Source organism: Schistocerca gregaria, chromosome 5 (genome assembly GCF_023897955.1).
Source record: "Schistocerca gregaria isolate iqSchGreg1 chromosome 5, iqSchGreg1.2, whole genome shotgun sequence".
NCBI lineage: Eukaryota > Metazoa > Arthropoda > Insecta > Orthoptera > Acrididae > Schistocerca > Schistocerca gregaria.
This window is the reverse complement of record NC_064924.1, coordinates 304,078,624-304,106,554: the sequence shown is the minus strand read 5'-3', so window position 1 is coordinate 304,106,554 and position 27,931 is coordinate 304,078,624. Positions and strand designations below refer to the sequence as shown.

General features: G+C 41.1%; 1 protein-coding gene across 1 annotated transcript; it reads left to right on the top strand.

Moving 5' to 3' along the window:
* Positions 1-492: 492 nt before the first annotated feature.
* LOC126272369 (NADH dehydrogenase [ubiquinone] iron-sulfur protein 5) lies at positions 493-26,927 on the top strand. Its single transcript, XM_049975178.1, has 3 exons — positions 493-598; positions 1,119-1,345; positions 26,710-26,927. The coding sequence occupies exons 2-3, from the start codon at positions 1,148-1,150 to the stop codon at positions 26,815-26,817; spliced, it is 306 nt and encodes a 101-aa protein (XP_049831135.1). The 5' UTR covers positions 493-598; positions 1,119-1,147; the 3' UTR covers positions 26,818-26,927.
* The last annotated feature ends 1,004 nt before the right edge of the window (positions 26,928-27,931 follow it).

Here is a 27,931-nt window from a genome sequence, read left to right as displayed (position 1 = left end):
GAATATTAAGATGTCATAAGAGTCTCTGAACTCCATGCTACTATCAGCTAAGCAAAATGTTTTTCATTGTAGTAGTATTTTTAACACTGTGTACTTCGTATAAGCAACAGATAGTTTCTGTCTTTTATACTACGATTCTTTCTAGCATCTTTACGTAATTACAGAATATTTTGATCTTACAATAAATGCTACTAATTAGAATGGTCTAGTTAGTTTTTAGTGTCGAAATAGTGTACCTTTCTTCTGTTTCCCAGCTTCGAGTGAGAATTCTTTCTCCATTTTGGTGAATTGACCAATTGAGCCCTTTTGTACTTACCGTTCTCTGATAATGGGGCAACCAAGCCATTCAAAAGGTCCTCTTAACAATGCACTGCAATTCATGAATATAAACAGTAATTCTCTTAAAGAGTCAGAATCTAGAAACTAAAGAAATCTTCATCCAACTACGCTGCATGACACGCATGAAAAATTATTCCGTAGGAATGGGTTATGAACTTTGATCAGAGTATTTATTTAATAGCCGTAGTCTGATGAGCTGCTTAGAAGTGCAGACGAACGACAAAATAAAAAGTTTGTTGAAAGTGGGAATAATTATATGGTATGATTTGAATTTGTGTATATCGTATTATTATTCTACTGTGCATTAATAAGCTGAACAGGGGGAATCGTGTTACTATTTGCATATACCTAGACGCTTTTCTAAAGTGATACAATTACTACGAACGAAAAAAAACAAGACACTAATGTAATGAATTACGGTATAATACTACACAAATGTATTTTTTCCATTAATAACGTTTAAAATTCGCTACGAACCGTCGGAACAGTCAACGCAAGTGAAAAAATATTACCTACATCAAATTCACACAATAAGTATTAAGCATAATTCTTTTAATTTTTTTTCATTCCGGTTTGTGCATAACCGTCATAATGCTTCACTTACAATAATACCATATGTATTCAGTGTCAGATACCATAAACTGATACTGTAACCAGGTCATTGTTCGATCTAAAGGATCATGAAAAAGGATACAACAACTTTCGCATTGATTGGGGTTCTCATACAGATTTGGCTTTCGTGGAAGTAAGAGGCCGCAGAATATATTTTTCTGTTTTAGGTCTGTTGAATAGAGTAACAGAAGGGAAAATGTCCCTCGGTCCTTTCTTCCGACTGCCATTTACTGACCTTACGGGCTGTATGGTCAACCATCAACACTATTCACGATGTGCCGGGTTTGAAATGAAAATGATGGATTGTTTGGAGGCTTATGGTGTTGAGAGGGGAAAGGAGAAGTGCAAGACATTAATTGAAGATTTCAAAGAGTGTGCATTGCGAACTAAACAGGTTTGTACCTACACTATTCCTTTAATGAGTTAGTGGTGCTTTCCCTATAGTCATTGAAATTGAAAGGATTCAGAACTTTTTTTTATGCTTGTGTGGTTTTCGCCAATGAATTTTCCTCCGATTACTTTTCGGAAGCTTCCTTTCTAATAGGCCCCATCCATAGTGTTAAATGTAGTCACTGATATTTTGTGTCAGGTACCATGAGTGCTGTTGTAGTTTGTACAAAACGTTTGCTGGAATACTCAATGTATTTTGGATATTCGTCTATTACCTTATTCCTACAAACAATGGTTGAAGTATTTGTTACTACAAAAGGACTACCACATCACATGCCAACAGTTAGGATTATTTAAACCAAAATTTAAAAAATGCGAGAACAAACCCAGATTCCCACTATCATAAATTTGCAAGTCATAATTTTATGTAAGATTGGTGGGCCTACTTTATTTTAGCATTTACCCTTCGTGTGTCTGCTGGGATGGTTCCTTTGAAAGGGCACGGCCGATTTCCTTCTCAATCCTTCCCTAAGCCGAGCTTGCACTCCGTCTCTAATGACCTCATTGTCGACGGGACGTTAAACACTAACCACCACACCTTGGTGTGTCAAGTAGCACGGATTTCCTAGTAATGATTTTCATTGAAAGATAAAATGGATGAACCTCCATTGTCTATAATGGCACCCCTCTTGCACCAGCTTTATTTAGTAATTCACTCGATGGCATCTGCATGTCACATTGAAACAAAGTTTTTCACAACCAATTACACATTCTTGTACATCAGCTGATGTCACTTACACACAGTGACCTATTTTGAAACTGTTCAAAGTGAAGACCAGAGACTAAATCCATGCATTACAATGAAACTCAGTAATTCATTGACAGAGATGAAATCGGAGTTCATTGTTGTTTTGCACCATTGTTTGCACGAATTGTGTATGGCAGGGGTGTAATTCCTGCTTCACCAGTAATTTCCACACTGTGTTCTTTGAAATGTGTTGCATTGACTAGTTGACAGGTGCTTATTGACGACTCTTCTACAACGTGGTCCAACATAATCTCTCAAGATTCTGCAGTATGAACAATTATTTGTAAGAATACTGATCAGCCCCCAGAGAAATGAATGAACCAGTATGTTGTGAGTTTCTATGCAATGTCATAAACTACTTCTGATTGGGATAATGCACTAAATTCTGCTGTACTGAAAGTGCATGCATGAGAGTTCTTGTAATTAATAGTGCTCCATCTTTGATAACACATTATGTGCTGTAAACTGTGATAAACTGCAGTGGGAATGCATCACATAAGACATGTACTGTTCAAGATAATGCCACCAACCACAATATGGGGGACAGTCATTTGCTATGAGAAAAGCAGTTTTTCAAGAAATGCCTCATATGCATTGCTCATTTAAGACCTTGTATCATCTGCAGTATTAATTTATGACATTTGGTGAGTTATCTCAAAATAATGACTACAGGACCTTAACAGACTGGCCACCTTTGATTTTCTTCGTACTTGTTGGGCTTTAATTTCAGTGCCCTGGCATCAATTTCTGAAAGCAGTAAGTCACAATTCTTGAAAAAAGCTGCCCTATAAAATTAAATTAGATGCTGTTAAGTACAACACACACAATTAAAACAATTGCAGCCCTCGGTTGCAAAAAATGAAGTCTTTTTGTCCTAGGTTTCAGCCACTTCTAAGAGTGCCTTCATCAGAAATAAAACATTTAGAAATGGCATGTTATGTATAAAATAACTAGGAAGATATAATGCTTTAGTCACAAAATATTAAAATAGAATACATAGAGGCAGGCCACTAAGAGCTGCACCACATGCCCAGCTGCGGTAGCATCAGGTGTTAAAGGGTTATCGCTTCATAGTTATTTTATGCGTGACATGCCAGTTTTAAATGTTCTGATGAAGGTACTCTTAGAAGGGGCCGAAACCTAGTTCAAAAAGACGTCATTTTCGCAACCAAGGGCTGCAGTCTTTGTAGCCTAATTTTACCTTGTAACATCGCTGACAACGCAGGCATGATTAAAGCTTTAACAGAACATAAAATTATCAACACAGTCATCAGTAAGTAAATGTATAGCTTAATAAGATTGTATTAATAAAATTGATAGTTCAGTCTCACTAGTTGTATGATTAGTTAACTTTTATTGAAATTCTGTATTTATTTAAAATGGAAATTTAAATTAACAAATATTGAATCATAATTTTGTAGAAATATAAAATGTTTCTGTTTTCGGTCATTAGAAAATGATTAAAATGTAATGCAGTCACAAGAAATCCCATTTTGCTAAATGAAAAGTTATACAAACTAATAATACTATCCATTATCTAGAAATAAAACTTTATTTTATTTTTTACAATATTAAGAAAAGGATAGACAGCTACTCACCATGAACATCACACACTGAGTTGCAGACAGGCACAAGAAAAAGACCTTAAGCATTGAGTTTTCAGCCAAAGCCTTCTTCAGAAAAGGGAAAAACACACACACACACACACACACACACACACACACACACACACACACTTGCAGTGCATGGTGGGAATAGAGAGTGGGTGGGGTGAAAGAGGAGGCTGGAGCAGGGAGTGGGGGGGGATAGTATGGTGGGGATGGCAGGGATAGTGAAGTGTTGGAGGGCAGGGGAGAGGTGAGGACGGGGGGGGGGGGGGATGTAGCAGAAAAGGAGATAATAAATAAAAATAATAATAAAAAAGACTGGGTGTGGTAGTGGAATGATGGCTGTGTAGTGCTGGAATGGGAGCAGAGAAGGGTGGGGACAGCGACTAACGAAGGCTGAGGCCAGGAGGGTTATGTAACCCCCACAGTCACCCATCCAGCCCCTTCCCTGCTACCATTCCAGCACTACACAGCCATCATTCCACCACCACACCCAGTCTTTTTTATTATTTATTTTGTTTTATTATTTTATATTATTTATTTCTTTCTTTTTCCGCTACTCCCCTCCCCCCCCCCCTCCACCCGTCCAAACCACCTCTCCCCTGCCTGCCACCTAACCTCCAGCACTTCACTGTCCCAGCCATCCCCACCATACTATCCCTCCTATTCCCCTTTTGAATGTACATATTGGCTGGTAACTCAGTTAAGAAACCTAATCACTGCAAACAATAGCTGTCTTACCAGCCAGTACTTAACTTAAAAAAATGTGAAGTGTGTACAACTACCAATAGACAAAAGTAAGTAAACACTGTTCTAGTTTTTGGAAGTATGATTAGTGTTACATTGCCAGATTTGCATTATTTTTATAGTAACCCAAAAAATTTATATTTACCTTTTCAAACAATAAAAAATCCAGGATGGAATGTTAGAATGTTATGGAAAGGATAGTTGCCGCTCACCATATATCAGAGATGCTGAGTCACAGATAGGCACAGCAAAAGGACAGTCAGAAAGTGAACTTTCCCCCAACAGATCCCCCCCCTTCCTCCTCACTCGCGCTCATTCAACAATTTCTTTTAGCAGATCAATTTTGATCATAGCTGTTTGAGTCATTTGACAATATGACAGTGTCTTTGACAAAAGCAAGACAATAAACTGCAATTATTGTGTGATTAGAACATCCAAAAGCAGGTGTGGTGATGCCAGTTAATTTATTGAAAAAGTAAATAGAAAGCAACTGGCAGAGTTCTCTCACTGTCTTGAAAACTTTTGTACAAATGTAAATGAAACTGCACACAATTACTGTTGCACCATTTGGAGTCCTTATTAGCAATTACAGGAAGGTCCAAGTTACAATGTCAGCAGTATTATGAAAAGGATAGACAGCAACTCACTGTAAGGATGACACTGTCAGTTATGGACAGTCATCGTGAAAAGACTGTTACGATTAGCTTACAGCCAAAGCCTTCTTCAGAAAAGGCACACACACATGCATTCACACAAACAAATGCACATCACACACTACCACTATTTCTGGTCAGAACTTCACTAAAACATGTTGCACGGAGCAACAATCTGGAGGAGGAGGAGGGATAGTAGGGTAATGATGAGGGAAGAGGAACCAGAGCTGCCTGGCAGAGCATGCAGGGACTGGAGGTTGCTAGACAGGTCTGCCAAGCACAGTGTCAGAAGACTGTGAGGGTGGGAGAGAGAGGGTGGGGGGGGGGGGGGCAGAAGCGGGAGCAGAAAGGAGAGAAGCAGAGAACGGGGGTAAGACCAATGGGTGTGTCTGCAGAGACCGGCGCACAATGAGGGTGAGGGGAAGTGAATAGTGAGGACATGACGTGACAGGACAGGACAGAGGCGATGTATTATGTGGGGACAAGAGGTTTCTGTAGGTTGAGGCTGGGATGATTTCAGGTATGGAGAATGTGTTTTAAGGATAACTCCCATATGTGGAGTTCAGAAAAGTTGGTGGTGGAAGTGGGAATCGAGGTGGCTTGAGTTGTGAAGCATTTATTAAAATCGAACATGTTACATTCAGCTGCATGTTGTGCCACAGAGTGGTCCCTTTCGCTCATGACCATAATTTTTTGATCATTCATCCTGGTGGACATATGGCTGGTGGTCGTACAAATATAAAAAGCTGAGCAATGATTGCAGCAGAGCTGGTATATGCATCAGTGCTTTTTCAGGTGGCCTGGCCCCTGATGGGGTAGGATGAGCCTGTGATAAAATTGCAATAAAAAGTGCTGGGTGGGGGGATTGGGCAGATTTTGCATCTGAGTCTTTCACAGGTATACGATCCCTGTAGCAAGGGGCTGGGATTGAGAGTGGTATAGGGATAGATCTGGACATTGGATAGGCGATGGAAAACCGTTTCAGGAGGGGTAGGTGATGGAAAACTACTTCAGAAGGGGTAGGAAACTTCTTGGGTAGGAGGCCCTTAATTTCAGGGCATGATGATAGATAACTGAAGCTATGTTGAAGGGTGTGTATCAGCTGTTCCAATCTGGGGTGGTACTGGCTGACGAAGGGACACCCCTTTGTAGCTGGTTCTTGTAGGTGGTGGTATGATTGGGGGTGGGTGGGATATGGCATGAGAAGTCCATTTTTGGACTAGGTCTTGGAGGATAATGCATGTCTGTGGAGGACTTCGTGAGGCCTTCAGCATACTGGTTTGGGGGGGGGGGGGGGGGGGGCTGCAGCTTTCGTCGCTGCAGATAGGCCATCATGGGTGACCAGGCAGTATGGGAGGAACTTTTTGGGTGGGAGGGATGGCAGCTGTCAAAATGCTGGTACTGTTCATAATTTGGTGGGTTTGATGTGGGCAGAGTTGTGAGTGGAGCCATCAGAGGTGAGGTGGTCAATGTTAATGAAGGTCGCACACAGTGCTGAGGAGGAACAAGTGATATGGATGTGTAAGAAGGTGTTGAGGTTGTGAAGAAATGAATTTAGGGTGTCCTTGCCTTTAGTCCAGATCATAAAGATAACATCAATGAAACTGAACAATATCAGGTGTCTGGGGTTTTCGGAGGGAAGATAGGTTTCTTCTCACCAGGCAGTTTCTGAGAGTGTTAATGACATTAGTTGAGCCTTTGTCTGCATATAGGATGATTAGGTCAGGATCTGTTTCCAGGCAGTATATAATTGCCCTTCCTTCTGCCAAAAGGTTGGTGTTCTTAGGAAGGGACCTGGAGAAGTATGGTCCCAACATCTTTCAGGTTCCAAACCCACCACCCCATTCCTCATCCACCTTAATAACCACTCTGCCACTTTTTCGGTGAAGCTCACAATTTTCAGCACTGTCCCCGGAACTGAACATGGCCCTTTGGTTCTGAGTTGAATGGAAGGGCTGAACCAGATACTTTGAAGGTTCTGTGACAAGCCAAGTTGTGACTTAATGAACTTGCACCATATGATTGAGAACTATAGTGTCCTGCTAAATGGGTCAGGTGTGCAGTGCATATCAGAGGCTGCTACTCAGGTAGCCGACTGTGTGTGTGGTGCAACAATAGTTTTTTAGATTAGGTGACTCTCCTTACATTTCAGATTGTAATAGCCACAGGAATCCCAGAAGTATCAGTGAAAGATATAAAGAAATTTCTCCCACTGGTGAGAGTATTAAAATCATAGCGGTTAACTGCCAAAGCATTCACAACGAAGTGCCAGAATCCAAAACACTCCTGAAAAGCATTGAAGCCTGCATAATTCTAGGTACAGAAAGCTGCTTGAAACCTGAAATTAATAGTAATGAGATTTTTGGCGAAATTTTAAGAACATACTAAAACAATAGGCTAATGGGAAATGGGTGTAGTGTATTTGTCGCAATATACAAGAAACTCAAATCCATTGAGATAGAAATTGCAGCCATATGTGAGACTGTTTGGGAATGACTAAGTATCAGGGATAGCATAAAATGATAATTGGATCCTTCTATCGCCCACCAGACTCATCTCCTGATGTAACCGAAAACTTATAGAGAGAAACTCCTTCCACTTGTAAGCAAGCTCCCAAATCTTAGTGTAATCATTGGAGGAGGCTTCAATCATCCAACTATCAATTGCGTAATTTTAAATTTTGTTAGTGGTGCATGAGACATCCTGTCAGACATTACTAAATGCCTTCCCTGAGAACTATCTCAAACAGATAGCTAGGATCGCCACTCATGATGGAAATTTATTGTATCTAATAGTAGCAAATAGACCTGACCTCTTTGAGGATGTCCATATCGAAACTTGTATCACTGGCCATGACATGGTTGTGGCAGCAATGATTACCAAAGTACAAAGGACAACTAAAACAAACAAAAAGGTATTAATGTTCAGCAAACTAGACAAAATTTGTAAGTGTCATATCTCAGTGAGGAACTTGTAACTTTCAGCACAGGGAAGGATCGTGAAGAGGAACTATGACTCAGGTTTAAAAGAATACTGGACCATGCATTGTATAGAACAGTTCATAAGGGGAGGGAACCTCCTTAGTCACTGTAAAGAACTTCTAAAGAAACAGAAATTACTGTATAATACGTGAAAACAGTGTAGGGCTACAGATAGTGTTGGTGTTGTGTTGGTAGTTGTGGTCTTCCGTCTGAAGACTGATTTGATGCAGCTCTCCATGCTACCCTCTGTATTCATCTCTTGGTCTTCCTCTGCAATTTTTATCCCCCAAACTTCCCTCAAATACTTAATTGGCAATCCCTTGAAGTCTCTCCAATTCTGTTCAGTACTTCCTCATTAGTTACATGATTGACCCATCTAATCTTCAAATTCTTCTGTCCTCTTTAGTTACATGATCGACGTATCTAATCTTCAGAATTCTTCTGTAGCACAATATTTCGAAAGTTTCTATTCTCTTTCTATCTAAACCGTGTATCGTCCATGTATGACATCTGTACATGGCTATACTCATCTACATCTACATCTACATGACTACTCTGCAATTCACATTTAAGTGCTTGGCAGAGGGTTCATCGAACCACAATCATACTATCTCTCTACTATTCCACTCCCGAACAGCGAGCGGGAAAAACGAACACCTAAACCTTTCTGTTCGAGCTCTGATTTCTCTTATTTTATTTTGATGATCATTCCTACCTATGTAGGTTGGGCTCAACAAAATATTTTCGCATTCGGAAGAGAAAGTTGGTGACTGAAATTTCGTAAGAAGGTCTCGCCGCGACGAAAAACGTCTATGCTGTAATGACTTCCATCCCAACTCGCTTACCATATCTGCCACACTCTCTCCCCTATAACGCGATAATACAAAACGAGCTGCCCTTTTTTGCACCCTTTCGATGTCCTCCGTCAATCCCACCTGGTAAGGATCCCACACCGCGCAGCAATATTCTAACAGAGGACGAACGAGTGTAGTGTAAGCTGTCTCTTTAGTGGGCTTGTTGCATCTGCTAAGTGTCCTGCCAATGAAACGCAACCTTTGGCTCGCCTTCCCGACAATATTATCTATGTGGTCCTTCCAACTGAAGTTGTTCGTAATTTTCACACCCAGGTACTTAGTTGAATTGACAGCCTTGAGAATTGTACTATTTATCGAGTAATCGAATTCCAACAGATTTCTTTTGGAACTCATGTGGATCATCTCACACTTTTCGTTATTTAGCGTCAACTGCCACCTGACACACCATACAGCAATCTTTTCTAAATCGCTTTGCAGCTGATACTGGTCTTCGGATGACCTTACTAGACGGTAAATTACAGCATCATCTGCGAACAGTCTAAGAGAACTGCTCAGATTGTCACCCAGGTCATTTATATAGATCAGGAACAGTAGAGGTCCCAGGACGCTTCCCTGGGGAACACCTGATATCACTTCAGTTTTACTCAATGATTTGCCGTCTATTACTACGAACTGCGACCTTCCTGACAGGAAATCACGAATCCAGTCGCACAACTGAGACGATATCCCATAGCTCCGCAGCTTGATTAGAAGTCGCTTGTGAGGAACGGTGTCAAAAGCTTTCCAGAAATCTAGAAATACGGAATCAACTTGAGATCCCCTGTCGATAGCGGCCATTACTTCGTGCGAATAAAGAGCTAGCTGCGTTGCACAAGAGCGATGTTTTCTGAAGCCATGCTGATTACGTGTCAATAGATCGTTCCCTTCGAGGTGGTTCATAATGTTTGAATACAGTACATGCTCCAAAACCCTACTGCAAACCGACGTCAATGATATAGGTCTGTAGTTAAATGGATTACTCCTACTACCCTTCTTAAACACTGGTGTGACCTGCGCAATTTTCCAATCTGTAGGTACAGATCTATCGGTGAGCGAGCGGTTGTATATGAGTGCTAAGTAGGGAGCTATAGTATCAGCGTAATCTGAAAGGAACCTAATCGGTATACAATCTGGACCTGAAGACTTGCCCGTATTAGGCGATTTGAGTTGCTTCGCAACCCCTAAGGTATCTACTTCTAAGAAACTCATGCTAGCAGATGTTCGTGTTTCAAATTCTGGAATATTCCATTAGTCTTCCCTGGTGAAGGAATTTCGGAAAACTGCGTTCAATAACTCCGCTTTAGCGGCGCAGTCGTCGATAACAGTACCATCAGCACTGCGCAGCGAAGGTATTGACTGCGTCTTGCCGCTTGTGTATTTTACATACGACCAGAATTTCTTCGGATTTTCTACCAAATTTCGAGACAATGTTTCGTTGTGGAACCTATTAAAGGCATCTCGCATCGAAGTACGTGCCAAATTTCGCGCGTCTGTAATTTTTAGCCCATCTTCGGGATTTCGCGTTCTTCTGAACTTCGCATGCTTTTTCCGTTGCCTCTGCAACAGCGTTCGGACCTTTTTTGTGTACCACGGGGGATCCGTTCCATCTCTTACCAATTTATGAGGTATGAATCTCTCAATTGCTGCTGCTACTATATCTTTGAATTTGAGCCACATCTCATCTACATTCGCATAGTCAGTGCGGAAGGAATGGAAATTGTCTTTTAGGAAGGCTTCTAGTGGCACTTTATCCGCTTTTTTAAATAAAATTATTTTGCGTTTGTTTCTGATGGGTTTGGAAGAAATGGTATTGAGCCTAGCTACAATGACCTTGTGATCACTAATCCCTGTATCAGTCATGATGCTCTCTATCAGCTCTGGATTGTTTGTGGCCAAGAGGTCAAGTGTGTTTTCGCAACCATTTACAATTCGCGTGGGTTCGTGGACTAACTGCTCGAAATAATTTTCGGAGAATGCATTTAGGACAATCTCGGAAGACGTTTTGTGCCTACCACCGGTTTTGAACAAGTATTTTTGCCAACATCACCGAGGGTAGGTTGAAGTCCCCACCAACTATAACCGTATGAGTGGGGTATTTATTTGTTACGAGACTCAAACTTTCTCTGAACTGTTCCGCAACTGTATCATCGGAGTCTGGGGGTCAGTAGAAGGAGCCAATTATTAACTTAATTCGGCTGTTAAGTATAACCTCCACCCACACCAATTCGCACGGAGTATCTACTTCAACTTCACTACAAGATAAACCACTACTGACAGACACAAACACTCCACCACCAATTCTGCCTAATCTATCTTTCCTGAACACCGTCTGAGACTTCGTAAAAATTTCTGCAGAACTTATTTCAGGCTTTAGCCAGCTTTCTGTACCTATAACGATATCAGCTTCTGTGCTTTCTATTAGCGCTTGAAGCTCAGGGACTTTTCCAGCGCAACTACAACAATTTACAACTATAATTCTGACTGTTCCTTGATCCAAGCACGTCCTGTAATTGCCAAGCACCCTTTGACATTGCAGCCCATCCCGCACTTTCCCGAGGCCTTCTAACCTAAAAAACCGCCCAGTCCACGCCACACATCCTCCGCTACCCGTGTAGCCGCCAGCTGAGTGTAGTGAACTCCTGACCTATTCAGCGGAACCCGAAACCCCACCACCCTATGGCGCAAGTCAAGGAATCTGCAGCCAATACGGTCGCAAAACCGTCTGAGCCTCTGATTCAGACCCTCCACCCGGCTCTGCACCAAAGGTCCGCAGTCGGTTCTGTCAACGATGCTGCAGATGGTGAGCTCTGCCTTCATCTCGTAAGCAAGACCGGCAGCCTTCACCAAATCAGATAGCCGCCGGAATCCAGAGAGAATTTCCTCAGATCCAAAGCGACACACGTCATTAGTGCCGACATGTGCCACCACCTGCAGCTGGCTGCACCCTGTGCTCTTCATGGCATCCGGAAGGACCCTTTCCACATCAGGAATGACTCCTCCCGGAATGCACACGGAGTGCACACTGGATTTCTTCCCCTCCTTAGCCGCCGTATCCCTAAGGGGCCCCATTACGCGCCTAACATTGGAGCTCCCAACTTCCAGTAAGCCCACCCTCTGCGATTGCCCGGACCTTGAAGGCTGAGAATGATCCTCTGAAACAGGGCAGGCAGCTGCATCTGGCTCAGCCAGAGACAGTGCCTGAAACCTGTTTGTCAGACGCGCCGGGGAGGCTTTCTGATCAGCCTCCGGGGACGCCTTTCGCTGCCTGCCACGCCTTGGAACGACCTCCCAATCAACCACAGGCGAGGGCTCAGCCCCACTGCGGGCAGCAACTGGGGCAACCATAGCGGCAGACCGATCTGGGGACAGACGGGACGAGGTTGACATCCCCGTGATACCCGAATCCGGCTCCCCACAGTGGTGCCCATTGGCAACAGCCTCAAGCTGCGCGACCGAAGTCAGCGCCGTTTGCAGCTGTGAGCGAAGGGATGCCAAGTCAGCCCTCATCCGAACACAGCAATCGCAGTCCCTGTCCATTCTAATCGATGTTTAACAACAGTTACCGAAACACGAGTCCGTGCCTAGATAACGCAAGCGGAACACGCAAAGAATGTATCAACTAACCTGTACAAATGCCTAACGACTGCACTACAATCTGCTGAATTTACGATTACAGTAACTAAAACTCTATACTCTATACAAATACTTTCAGAAAAGACTTCCTGACCCTTAAATCTATACTCGATGTTAACAGATTCTCTTCTTCAGAAACTCCTTCCTTGCCATTGCCAGTCTACATTTTAAATCCTCTCTGTTTGTCATCATCAGTTATTTTGCTCCCCTAATAGCAAAACTTACCTACTACTTTAAGTGTGTCATTTCCTAATCTAATTCCCTCAGCATCACATGATTTAATTCGACTGCATTCCATTATCATCTTGCTTTTGTTGATGTTCATCTTATATGCTCCTTTCAAGACACTGTCAATTCCATTCAACTGCTCTTCCAAGTCCTCTGCTGTCTCTGATAGAATTTCAATGTCATCTGCAAACCTCAAAGTTTATATTCCTTCTCCGTGGATTTTAATTCCTACTCGAAATTTTTCATTTATCTCCTTCACTGCTTGCTCAGTACACAGATGGAATAACATCAGGTATAGGCTACAACCCTGTCTCAATCCCTTCTCAACCACTGCTTCCCTTTCATGCCCTTCGACTCTTATAACTGCTATCTGCTTTCTGTACAAATTGTAAATAGCCTTTCACTCCCTGAATTTGGTCCCTCCCACCTTCAGAATTTGAAAGAGAGTATTACAGTCAACATTGTCAAAAGCTTTCTCTAAGTATGCAAATGCCATAAACATAGGTTTGCCTTTCCTTAACCTGCCTTTTGAGATAAGTCATAGAGTCAGTATTACCTAGCATGTTCCTACATTTCTCCTGAATGCAAACTGATCTTCCCCAAGGTCTGTACCTACCAGTTTTCCCATTCTTCTTCTGCAAAGAAATTCATGTTAGTATTTTACAGCAATAACTTATTAAACTGATAGTTTGACCATTTTCACACCTATCAGCAATAGCTTTATTTGGAATTGGAACTGCCACATTTTTCTTGAATTCTGAGGGTATTTCAACTGTCTCATACATCCTGCACACCAGGTGGAAGAACTGTGTCATGGCTGGCTTTCCCAAGACTAGCAGTAGTTCTGACGGAATGTCGTCTACTCCCGGCACCTTGGTTTGACTTAGATCTTCCACAGCTCTGTCAGATTCTTCTCGCAGTATCATACCTCCCACTCTTCTTGATCAATGTCCACTTCCCTTTCTATAATATTGCTTTCAAGTTTGTGTGTCTTGTATAGATCCTTTATATACTACTTCCACCTTCCACTGTTCAACTTTCCTTTCTTTGCTTAGGAGTGGTTTACCTTCTGAGCTCTTGATATTCATACAGTTGCTTCTCTTTTCCCCAAAGGCCTCCTTAATTTTCCTGTGGATGGTGTCTGTCTTTCCCCAAGTGAAATATTCTTCTAAATCCTTACATTTGTCCTCTAGCCATTCACCTTTTGGTGTATTTTTAATTTTTTTCTTTGATCAGTTAAATCCAATATCTCTTGTGCTGTCCAAGGATTCCTAATTGGCCTCATCTTTTTACTTATTTGATCATCTGCTGCCTTCACTATTTCATCTCTTAAAGCTACCCATTTTCTTCTGCTGTATTATTTTCTCATGTTCTAGTCATGCTCCCTCTGAGGCTCTCAGCAACCTCTGGTCTTTTCAACTTATCCAGGTCCCATCTCCTTAAGTTCCTACCTTTTTTCCAATTTCTTCTGTTGTAATCTACTGTTGTGGTCTACATCTGCCCCTTGGAAGGTCTTAAAATTTAGAATCTAGTTCCCAAATATCTGCCCAACCATTATTTAATAAATCTGAAACCTTTTGGTGTCCACTGATCTCTTCCATGTGTGCAGCCTTCTTTTATGATTCTTACACCAAGTGTTACTGATGATTAAAGTTTGCTCTTTACAAAATTCTGCCAAGTGGCTTCCTCTTTCATTCCGTTCCCCCCCAGTCCATATTCACCTACTATTTTTCCTTCTTGTCATTTTTCTACTATTGAATTCCAGTCCCCTATCCCAATTACATTTTTGTCTCCTTTCACTGTCTGGATAATTTCTTTTGCCTCAATTTAAATCTCTTCATCACCTGGAGAGCTACTTGGCATGTAAACTTATGCTACAGTGGTGCATTTTTAAACCCACTAATGCATTACTCCTCTTTAATTTTTTTTAATAACTCCTTTTTCACCTGACCAGAAATCCTGTTCTTCCTGCCACCGAACTTTGCTAATCCCCACTATATGTAACTTCAATCTATTCAGTTCACTTTTTAAATTTCCTAATCTACTTGCCTGCTCCGATCAGTAGAATGCCAGTTTTGTTTCTCTTGATGGCGACATTCTCCTGAGTCGTCCCCGCCCGGAGATCTGAATGGAGGACTATTTTATCTCCGGAATATTTTACCCAAGAGGACACCATCACCACTTAATGATACAATAGAGCTGCATGTGCTTGGGAAAAATTACGGCTGTAGTTTCCCCTTTATTTCAACCGTTCGTAGTACCAGCACAGCAAGGGCATTTTGGTTGATATACAAGGTCAGATCAGTCAATCATCCAGATTATTGCCCATGCATCTAGTGAAAAGGCTGCTAACCTCCTTCAGGAACCACGTTTGTCTGTCCTCTCAAAAGATTCCTCTCCATTGTGGTTGTAACTACAGTACGGCTATCTATATCACTGAGGCACGCAAGCCACTCCACTGACAGCGAGATCCATAATTCATGGGAGGCGATAGAGAGATGCTGAATGAAATGTTTTTTACTGTCAAGAAAGCAATCCGTAATGCCTTCAGTGAGTACCATATCAGAATATTGTCAAATGATCTTTCACAAAACCCAGTGAAATTCTGGTCGTATGTAAAGACTCGTAGTGGCACCAAAGATAGTGTCCAGTCCCTAGTGAATGACAGGAATTGAAATTGAGGCTAGCAAATCAAAAGCTGAAATGCTTAACTCCATTTTCAAATGTTCCTTTACAATGGAAAACCAAGGAGAATTGCCCCAATTTAATCCTCATACCTCCGAAAAGATGAATGAAATTAGTATTAGTGTCAGTGGAGTTGAGAAACTGCTGAAATCGTTAAAATTGCACAAATCTCCTGTGCCAGATGGAATCCGTGTCAGATTCTATACAGAATTTGTGACTGAGTTAGCCACTCTTCTGACTATAATGTATCAATGATGCCTCAAACAAAAAACTGTGTCCAGCTCTGGGAAAAAAGCACAGGTCACAACTGTCTCCATGAAGGATAGTAGAAGTGATCGACAAAACTAACTTTCAGTATTCTTGCCATTGATTTGCTGTAGGATCTTACAAAGACTCTGAGTTCAAACATAATGAGGTATCTTGATGGTTCCAAACACACTGATCTTGTGAAACCCAGCTCACACTTTTCTCACATGACATATTAAAAGTTTTGGATCAAGGCAGTCAGGTAGATGCAGTATTTCTTGATTTCTGAAAAGCAGTACCCCAACTACACTTGTTGTCAAAAGTATGATCATACGGGGTATCAAGTGATATTTGTGACTGGATTTAGGACTTTTTGGTAAGGATGAGGACATAGCATGTTACCTTGGATGGAGAGTCAGCATCAAATGTAGAAGTATCATCAGGTGTGCCCCAGGGAAGTGTGTTGGGACTTTGCTGTTCACATTGTATATTAAGTTCTTGGAGACAAAATAGTAAAGTCAGGCTTTTTGCAGATGATGTAGCTATCTGTAATGAAGTACTATGCGAAAGAAGCTGCATAAATATTCTGTCAGATCTCAATAAGATTTCAAAGTGGTGCAGAGATTGGCAATTCGCATTAAATGTTCAGAAATGTAACATTTTACACTTCACAAAATGAAAAAAATGTAGCACTCTGATTGTAACAACAATGAATCACTGTTACTGTCGACCAACTCGTACAAATACCTGGGTATTCTCCTTTGTAGGGAAGGTATAGAAACAAATCTGCAACACAACCATGTGCACTCGTATGGCACATTGTAGGGATATGGAATGGCATGAATCACATAGGCTCAGTCATGGGTAAAGCACGTGGTAGACCTCAATGTATTGATAGTGCACTCAATCTACAAAGTAGATTACTAACAAATCACTTGTGCAACTGGTTCTCGAATATTGCTCAAGTGTGTGGGACCCATACCAAATAAGACTAACAGCGGATATTGAACGTATACAGAGAAAAGCACCTCCATGAACCATGGACCTTGCCGTTGGTGGGGAGGCTTGCGTGCCTCAGTGATACAGATGGCCGTACCGTAGGTGCAACCACAACGGAGAGGTATCTGTTGAGAGGCCAGACAAACATGTGGTTCCTGAAGAGGGGCAGCAGCCTTTTCAGTAGTTGCAGGGGCAACAGTCTGGATGATTGACTGATCTGGCCTTGTAACATTAACCAAAACGGCCTTGCTGTGCTGGTACTGCGAATGGCTGAAAGCAGCGGCAAACTAAGCCGTAATTTTTCCCGAGGACATGCAGCTTTACTGTATGATTAAATGATCATGGCGTCCTCTTGGGTAAAATATTCCGGAGGTAAAATAGTCCCAAATTCAGATCTCCGGGCGGGGACTACTCAGGAGAAAGAAAACTGGCGTTCTACGGATCGGAGCGTTGAATGTCAGATCCCTTAATGGGGCAGGTAGGTTAGAAAATTTTAAAAGGGAAATGGATAAGTTAAATTTAGATATAGTGGGAATTAGTGAAGTTCGGTGGCAGGAGGAACAAGACTTCTGGTCAGGTGAATACAGGGTTATAAATACAAAATCAAATAGGGGTAATGCAGGAGTAGGTTTAATAATGAATAAAAAAAATAGGAGTGCGGGTAAGCTACTACAAACAGCATAGTGAACGCATTATTGTGACCAAGATAGACACACAGCCCGTGCCTACTACAGTAGTACAAGTTTATATGCCAACTAGCTCTGCAGATGATGAAGAAATTGATGAAATGTATGATGAGATAAAAGAAATTATTCAGGTAGTGAAGGGAGACGAAAATTCAATAGTCATGGGTGACTGGAATTCGTCAGTAGGAAAAGGGAGAGAAGGAAACATAGTGGGTGAATATGGTTTGGGGCTAAGAAATGAAAGAGGAAGCCGTCTGGTAGAATTTTGCACTTGGTTCAAGAATCATAAAAGAAGGTTGTATACATGGAAGAACCCTGGAGATACGAGAAGGTATCAGATAGATTATATAATGGTAAGGCAGAGATTTAGGAATCAGGTTTTAAACTGTAGGACATTTCCAGGGGCAGATGTGGACTCTGACCACAATCTATTGGTTATGACCTGTAGGTTAAAACTGAAGAAACTGCAAAAAGTTGGGAATTTAAGGAGATGGGACATGGATAAACTGAAAGAACCAGAGGTTGTACAGAGTTTCGAGGAGAGCATAAGGGAACAATTGACAGGAATGGGGGAAAGAAACACAGTAGAAGAAGAATGGGTAGCTCTGAGGCATGAAGTAGTGAAGGCAGCAGACGATCAAGTAGGTAAAAAGACAGGGCTGGTAGAAATCCTTGGGTAACAGAAGAAATATTGAATTTAATTGATGAAAGGAGAGAATATAAAAATGCAGTAAATGAAGCAGGCAAAAAGGAATACAAACGTCTCAAAAATGAGATTGACAAGAAGTGCAAAATGGCTAAGCAGGGATGGCTAGAGGGCAAATGTAATGATGTAGAAGCTTATCTCACTAGGGGTAAGATACATACAGCCTACAGGAAAATTAAAGAGACCTTTGGAGAGAAGAGAACCACTTGTATGAATATCAAGAACTCAGATGGCAACCCAGTTCTAAGCAAAGAAGGGAAGGCAGAAAGGTGGAAGGACTATATAGAGTGTTTATATAAGGGCAATGTACTTGAGGGCAATATTATGGAAATGGAAGAGGATGTAGATGAAGACGAAATGGGAGATAAGATACTGTGTGAAGAGTTTGACAGAGCACTGAAAGACCTGAGTCGAAACAAGAACCCGGGAGTAGACAACATTCAGTTAGAACTACTGACGGCCTTGGGAGAGACAGTCATGACAAAACTCTACTGGCTGGTGAGCAAGATGTATGAGACAGGCGAAATACCCTCAGATTTCAAGAATAATATAATAATTCCAATCCCATAGAAAGCAAGTGCTGACAGATGTGAAAATTACCGAACTATCAGTTTAATAAGTCACAGCTGCAAAATACTAATGCGAATTCTTTACAGACAAATGGAAAAACTGGTAGATGCAGACCTCAGGGAGGATCAGTTTGGATTCCGTAGAAAAGTTGGAACCCGTGAGGCAATACTGACCTTACGACTTATCTTAGAAGAAAGATTAAGAAAAGGCAAACCTACGTTTCTAGCATTTGTAGACTTGGAAAAAGCTTTTGACAATGTTGACTGGAATACTCTCTTTCAAATTGTGAAGGTGGCAGGGGTAAAATACAGGGAGTGAAAGGCTATTTACAATTTGTACAGAAACCAGATGGCAGTTATTAGAGTCGAGGGGCATGAAAGGGAAGCAGTGGTTGGGAAAGGAGGGAGACAGGGTTGTAGTCTCTCCCTGATGTTATTCAATCTGTATATTGAGCAAGCAGTAAAGGAAACAAAAGAAAAATTCGGAGTAGGTATTAAAATTCATGGAGAAGAAGCAAAAACTTTGAGGTTCGCCGATGACATTGTAATTCTCTGAGGCAGCAAAGGACCTGGAAGAGCAGTTGAACGGAATGGACAGTGTCTTGAAAGGAGGATATAAGATGAACATCAAAAAAAGCAAAATGAGGATAATGGAATGTAGTCAAATAGGGTGATGGTGAGGGAATTAGATTAGGAAATGAGACACTTAAAGTAGTAAAGGAGTTTTGCTATTTGGGGAGCAAAATTACTGATGATGGTCGAAGCAGAGACTGGCAATGGCAAGGAAAGCGTTTCTGAAGAAGAGAAATTTGTTAACATCGAATATAGATTTATGTATCAGGAAGTCGTTTCTGAAAGTATTTGTTTGGGGTGTAGCCATGTATGGAAGTGAAACATGGACTATAACTAGTTTGGACAAGAAGAGAATAGAAGCTACAGAAGAATGCTGAAGGTAAGGTGGATAGATCACATAACTAATGAGGAGGTATTGAATATTATTGGGGAGGAGAGAAGTTTGTGGCACAACTTGACTAGAAGAATGGATCGGTTGGTAGGACATGTCCTGAGGCATCAAGGGATCACAAATTTAGCATTGGAGGGCAGCGTGGAGGGAAAAAATCGTAGAGGGAGACCAAGAGATGAATACACTAAGCAGATTCAGAAGGATGTAGGTTGCAGTAGGTACTGCGAGATGACGAAGCTAGCACAGGACAGAGTAGCATGGAGAGCTTCATCAAACCAGTATCAGGACTGAAGACGCCAGCAGCAACAACAACAACAACAACAACAACAGAGAAAAGGCAGCACAAATGGTACCATATTTGTTTGATCCATGGGAGGGAGTCACAGACACAATGAAGGAATGGAATTGGAAGACTCTTGAAGGTGAACTACCCTGAGGAAGTCTGTTAACAAAGTTTTAATACCTGCCTTTAAATGGCGACTCTCGGAATGTACCTCAATTATCTACATATTGCTCACATAAGGAGTGTGAGAATAAGATTAGAATAATTACTGCATGCACAGAGGCATTCAAACAATCATTCTTTCCATGCTCCTCACCTGAATTGAATGGAAAGAAACACTAATAACTAGTACAGTGGGATGTACGCTCTCCCATGTACCTGGTGTTTTGCAGAGTATAGATGTAAATGTATATATCCTAACACACACTACTTCTCCTCTGAAGGGAAGATACAGAAACAAATGCATAGCAATGGGCACCCCCATGGCATCCTGGTAAGCCAACCAGATTAAGATTCATCTGGAGAAAAGCCTCCCTAGACTACCAAAACCTTGAATCTCTGTTTGGCCACCCAAAGTTCATCTTCATGATCTGGACTGAGCAAGGATATCCTACCTTATTCCTTCATTACCTTAACACCTTCTCTCCTATCCACTTCACTTGGACCTCTTCAACCCACCATGCCACCTTCTTAGATGTTGACCACCTCTTCCCTGATGGCTCCATTCACACATCTGTCCACATTAAACCCACCAACAGTACCTGCATTACAACAGTTGCCATCCCTTCCTCCCCCAAAAAAATCCTGCTTATACTGCTGGCCACCCAGGGGCAGCTTATCTGCAGTGATGGGAGCTCTTTTGCGAGTATGCTGAAGGTCTCGCAAAGATACTTTCCCCCAGATCCAGTCTGGAAACAGATTTTTCAGGCCATATCTTCCCCCCTTCCCCAATCCTCCCACCACCCCCAAGAACCAAGTACAAAGAGTGGCCTCTTCGTCATCCTATACCACCCCAGCCTGGAACAACAACCACAGGCTACCTGAGAAGCTTTCCACTAGAGGTAGCAAAAAATAACGTAACTGATAGAGATAACCAGTTACTGAGAAGTAACAGTTACTGTGAAAACCATTCCTCTGATTCTGGCAATTATTTCAATAACTGTCTAGTGTCAACAGTGCCTCGCGCCATCTGTTGACCGAAGATCGTACTGCGCATTTGGAAGGTGTTCTATAGGCCATGGGATTAACTGTGAGACTGCGCACCATCTGTTGATAAGAACTGTGTACTATTTCATGGGCCTTCGTTACTTTTAGCACAAACTATTAAATAAAGTTAATGTCCAAGCGGTGGCTGATAGGAGCCGCAGTACAGGCATTAACAAGTACAGTTGATCCCTTGAGCCACCGCCTTGTGTGTTAATTTAGCTTGGACGGGTAGTACAAGGAGAGTTACCATAAGGAATTCGAGCGACTATGGAAATAACTGTCAGAGATCGGTGTTCTCATCTGGCAGTTATCATTATTGGCTCACAGTTCTCGTTCTCTCGCAGTTATCGGGCTACCACTACAGGTAACCTGGAAGTTGGTAATGGAATAACTGTGTGTCTGTGTTCCTGACACAGTGACTCCAGTCTTAGACCCTCGTGATATTTCCAGAAAGGATAGTTACTGGAGCGAGCAAATATTTTCATACTTCTTCGGAAATAGCTGCTGGTCATTGCGAATGATGTCAGAAAGTATAACATAATACATTTGAATATAATAATTATTATCCTCATCATTTATCAGGAGATTGTCAAAATATGTGAACATATTACAGTAACTACTAATATTTACAGAATTGATACACTTCCAGAATGAAACACAGTTACGCCCTTTTAATAAATTTATCATTCGCAGAATACCCGATCATGACTGTTGCGGCCAAGTGCTGTCAAAACTGAAATATAGCAAAATTTTTACTTAAGCTAGTCTATCAGTCTGTTAAGATATTCATTTAGAGTAGAAGGAGCGGTCAATGGAAGCATCAGATTCCACCCATCTGCTTTGACGTAAAGATGTTGTGGTGTGTGAATGTCATTACGGCATGGTGTTTATGAGTAGGTTTTTTTTTTTTTTTTTTTTTTTTTTTTTTTTTTTTTTTTTGGGGGGGGGGGGGGGTGTCTGGCCGATCTAGTATGCAGTGCCGGAATTTGCTGGTGGTAATTAATTTTTTTTCTAGTTGTGATGTTTTGTGTATTTATGGAGTATTGAATGTGTATTAATTTATGTAGGGATGTTTGATTTGTGGATTTTTGGGGTTATGGTTTTGGTTTTATTTTTTGCAGTTGTAGGTGTGGGTTTTTTGGCATCAGTAGTTGTGGTGGACCTATATAGGTCACCGGAAATGACCAATTCCCATTTTCAAAGTTGTAGGTGTTGATGTTTTGGTATTGTCATCTGGTATTGTCATTGTAGTCCCTATGTAGGTCAAGGGAATTTCTGATTCCAGTTTTCGTACTTTTAGTTATGGGTGCTGGTGTTTTGGTATATGGTTGACCTATATTGTTCAAGGGAAGTGTGAGATAATTGCAGATTTTGTTGGTGTAGCGGAATGCTTTTATATATTTATGTCTCCTACATCTAACATCATTCTCACTGTAAATACAGACTTGTTTAGGGGCTTCATCAATTCTGTGGTATGCCCTTCCCAACTGAATTTATTATCGAGTTGTAGCCCCAGAAATGTAACACTGTCAACCTTTTCGATCTGCATGTCTTCATATGTCATAAACATGCTGTAGCTGGAGAAATTGAGCAATTTCCAAATCTCACATAACACTTTTCTTCGCGTACTCACACTTTCCCCAATACGACTATCTTGTACAGGACAGGAGTAAATGAATCTGTCACAATACATATATTTTTTGTTGTATTACAAGGCTGTACACTTATTCTATTAAGTGAGCAGCACAGGAAATTAAGTTTCAAATTTAACCTACAGTATTCAGTTTACATATTACTTAAAAATGCACATTGTTAACATTTTACTTAAACGGTGCTGTGGCGAAGTTCCGCTTACTTTCTGTTGCAGCTGCGAAGATATTATTTCTAATAGCAACCGATAACCTACATACATATGATATGAAACACTAATAATCATTCTAACATCAACTAAAATGTACCCAGAGTTAATTAGGTAAGGTTATGACACGATTCATACGACATTCCTGCTATTTCACACTACTCGCAGTTATACTGATAACTAAACTGATGGATTCCAACTATGTCATTATTTAACTGTAACCCGTCGGATTATTCGCTTGCGAAAAATAACTCGACAGTTATTAATAACCGTTAAAAATTATGGTTATCAAATAATAACTGGAACTGTGATAACAGTTACTCCAGAATAACCGTTTGGCCCACTTCTACTTTCCACTCCTCATAAAGTGGTGTTCTGTCCCCGGCCCAACCTCCACATCATCCTAGTTTGTCTCTATGCTACTCCCAAACCTAACCCCTTGTCACGTGGATCATATCTCTGTGGAAGACCCAGGTGAAATACCTGCCCACTCCACCCATCCAACCCTTTTCATCAGAGGCTGGGCAACTTGTGAAAGCTGCCATGTCATGTACCAGCTCTGCTGCAATCCTTGCACAGCATTTTATATTGCTATGACTACCAACCAGCTATCTACCAGGATGAATGGCCACCACCACATTGTGGCCAAGAGCAAAGTGGATCACCCTGTTAGAAAACATGAAGATTAATATAACAAGCTTGATTTCAATGTGTCTTCACAACCTGGACCACCTGGATCCTCTCCTCCAACACTAACTTTCCTGAACTGCACATACAACAATTATCCTTACAATATATTCTCCACTCCTGAAATCATCCCAGCCTCAACCCACAGTAGCCCCACACACTCCACCCAACTGTTTCCACCACCTCTGTCTTTGTCATGTCCTCACAATTCACGACTCATAAGCTTCATTATGTGCTGCTCTCTTCCAGCGCATCCATTGGTCTGCTCCCCTTCTCTGCTCCTCATTCCTCTTTGCATTCCCCCTCCTTTGCGATGTATCCTGCGTCTGTAACAGTCTGTGTGTATTTTACTGTTGCTGTATATTATAAACGTTAACCTTTGGCACTTGGAAGTACCTGCAGAGGTATGGTGGCCCATTACGTGACTATTTTGGACTCTTCTTCTGTGCTTTACATGTACTTACTTCCCAATACAATTGAGTACATTTCATTTTTCAGTTGGTTACACTCCGAAATATACATTTGCCTTATGCAACATCTCTTGTATATTCTGGCTCTCAATCAATGGCCTGCTTTGTGTTAGAGACATCAACAGCCAAGTTTTTGACTCACTGAGGATCCTGTGGTTCGAAAAGCAGGATGTAAGCGGATTGAAGTAACAGCTCCCTGCAGCAAGTGCCACAATGCACTGTAATATCACCACCTGCCACCCTATTTCGCAGGTGTGCAGTATTCATCCTAGGATATGGAACATGTACAAACGAAACAAATTCTGTGTACAGAAGGTGGGTCACAAATGTCTAATAAACTAGAAAAGAAAGTCCCTCTTTGAAAGTCACTGACATCATTTGTCAGATTGAAGGGGTATGGTATAATACATTGTTTTAAGCCAAAGTGATCTGATACATAACACCCTCCCCACTGCATCCTGATGGATCTGTCCTTCCGCCTCTAGTCCATGCATGCTTGCAGGCAGTGCTGACTCCTCTTCCACCACCCATATCCTGATGCTATCCCTCCCCTTTGCTCACCTCACTCCTTATTGCTTCCATGCGAAGTGTTCCAGTTGCATTCTGGCCAGAACAGCTGAAGATAGTGGTAATGTGTGTGTGTGTAAGAGGTGCACTTGCTGTGTGTGTGTGTGTGTGTGTGTGTGTGTGTGTGTGTGTGTGTGTGTGTGTGTGTGTGTGTGTAAGAGGTGTGCTTGCTTGTGTGAATGTGTGTGTGTGTGTGTATGTGTTTTTTTCTAAAGAAGACTTTGGCCAAAAGCTTATATGTAACAGTCTCTTTATTATGCCTGTCTGCAACTCATTGTGTCGTCCTTACGGTGAGTAGCAATCTGTCTTTTCCATATTATTATTATTATTATCATCATCATCATCATCATCATCATTATCAAGTAGATGTGAGAAGACAAAATTTAGACACACACACTGTCAGACTTGTAAAAGACCAATAGATCTCATATGTAAATTTAGTAAAGAAGCTCAGTGGCCTTAAATATGAATCTTTGGAACCGAGAGTATGTATGACATTATGGTGCACACCGAGATTTAAAGGCAATCGCTCATCCCTTACTCCATTACATGATTAGAAAAAGGGAATGGTTTGTGTATTGTTGAGAAGTGTATTTGTCAGTATGTGAACAACAGTATCAGTTATTTAGTTTGTAGAAACAGATTTTTTTCTCATTGCAGGATTAAACATACCTGAAGTATTTTTACTGAAAAAAGTTTTCCAGTAGAAAAGCACTAAACTTGGGTTTGAAAACCCATTTTTTGTCACTAAAAACCTCCAACTTTGGTGGAAGTCTTCTGCAATTTAATGTTGCACACTTTTAGAACGGTTAGTGAAGGATATGCCCATAATACAAAGATGGTACCTCAAACTTGTGCTTACTGAATGGAATTTGCAATTCCCTTTATGAAATTTATGTTGTCAAGCAAATTCTTGGCTGTGAATAGAAGTACTGCAATGTTAGTGTAAGAATCCAAGCTTGTTAAATAAGTCTACAGAGGTTTATCAATTAATACCACACACTCTGTTGCCTCACATTTGGAGTAAAATTATTCCCGTAACAAGGTAATATAATATCACACCAAATGTCATGAGCAAATGGAAAGTACTACACTAAGTTAATATGCAGCATTATTCATAGTACTTCCACAGATCAGAAGGCTACACGAAAACAAAACAGAGAAAAATTACACGTCAGTGGACAGAGTATCTCTCAAAATTTGGATTCATACTACACACGTTGTAGTGTAGTCATAGACTGCACCAATAGGGGGCTGATGTGTCAGATCATGTAGACAAATCATTCACTCCATATTATTGCAACAAATTAGTGGGGCTTGTGGATAGGCAACCCAATGAATAGATTTCCAAGGCAGGCTGTGTTAAACATTCTGTTGTGACTTCAATGAATTCCATGCAAATATTTACATTTGCCACATCACAAATGGAATTCACATTAAGCAGCTATAATGTGCGTTAGAACTTGTAGAGACACTCCGTCCAGAAATGTGTCTATTTTCTGTATGTCTTGTAGCTTCCCTGCAGCTGTCTTCTGAAACCTAGAACATACTTACGAGTAACTCTATATTGGAATTTCCACATGTTACAACACTTTCCAGAAATGACAATGCTACATTCTGTTGAAAAGGCAAAACTTGATATTTACTGCCACTAAATAAAGAAATGGTGATGCAAGTTTGTGTGAAATTGTGTAGGTGGTGGGTTTTGACTTCTTGTGTTTGGCAGAAGGGCTAGTATGGAACACTGCTCCCTGTAGGTCTCTGTTAACAAATTGAATTTTACCACTATTGCTTTTCGTTAAGCTTTATAAATGAATGGAGATATTAAAGTTCATGTGTGTAGTTGTATTTCTTATTTTTATTTTAACAGTTTCATAATTTATCTCTTGCTTATATTCTACATTAACAGAAACTTTCCTAATATTTTGTAGAAACTCCGTATTCGAGAAATGAGATTAGAGCGCCACCGACAGTACTTTGCTGGGGAACGTCCACGAGAAGAACTTTATGCAAAACCACCAACAGATGATAGTTTTTAAAGAGCAAAAGTATGAAAAAATAGTGTTAATTTTAAAAAAATCACTGAAAATAAAATCATGATTTGTATCTTGTAGTTGTGAATAATAAAATAGGTGTTTCCATAAGAATACGCACATGTGAAGTTACTGTACCACTTTTCTTCCATTTTTGCTGGTGATATCTTTGTTTCCAGGAATACTAAACTACAAACAGCCATACAAAATTCAGTCAACTGCTACGATCAAGCTCAAAGCACAGCAAAAGTTGTAAGACATGGATACTCCATTGGGCTTCAGCTCTTTGTGTGTGACATGCAGCGCAGACCCTTCACCCTATGGCTCATATGTGGTTTATTTTGGTACAATTTTGCAGTGGATGCAGATGTAGGCTTTCTAGGTACAGCTTAGACTTTCAGAACTCTTAAACGCTTTCACTTATAGGGGTTGACTGTTCTATCTTCCTATAAAACACACATTGTTTAAATTTGAGAAAGTTATTTTGCTCATAATCAATTTTATTTAAAACTTCATCTGATGTGTTTGTATTTACAAATACTAATATTTTAGTAATAGTATTAATAAACACAAGTCTTGCAGAAGATATCAGTATCTGCAGCATGATTAACAGAAGAACTATGCAGTGCCCAGCAGAACAAAAACTTCTCACAGATGTAACCTTTCATGTTAGTACAGGAAGGTGATGCATTCCCCACATGACCAGTCTTGCCAGAGGTCCTGCAGGCGTTACAACCTGGAGGTGTTCAATTCCTGGCCAAGAACACGCAGCCACTCTCCCGGCATTGCCTGTGCGGGCAAACTTCTTGCTGCCTGCCTCTGCACTCATGGGCAGACTCCACTGTTGTGAGCTGCCTTTTCTACTCAGGTCCACAATGTGATTCAGTGTGCCTCACAAAGAGCTTTTTAACTACCGCTAGGTGGCAGGGTTGACACGGGGTGCTCGTTTTGCTGGTTCAGCGGCCTTGTGGTGTTGCTGGTGCTGACACTACTGATTGCTCATATGCTGTATGCCAAGGCCACGTGCTGTGCACTGACTGCAGCACCTTCTTCAACTGGCACGGTGGATGTACTTTGAGTAATAAGTAAATGGTTTCCCAATGCAGTTTCTTGTGATGTT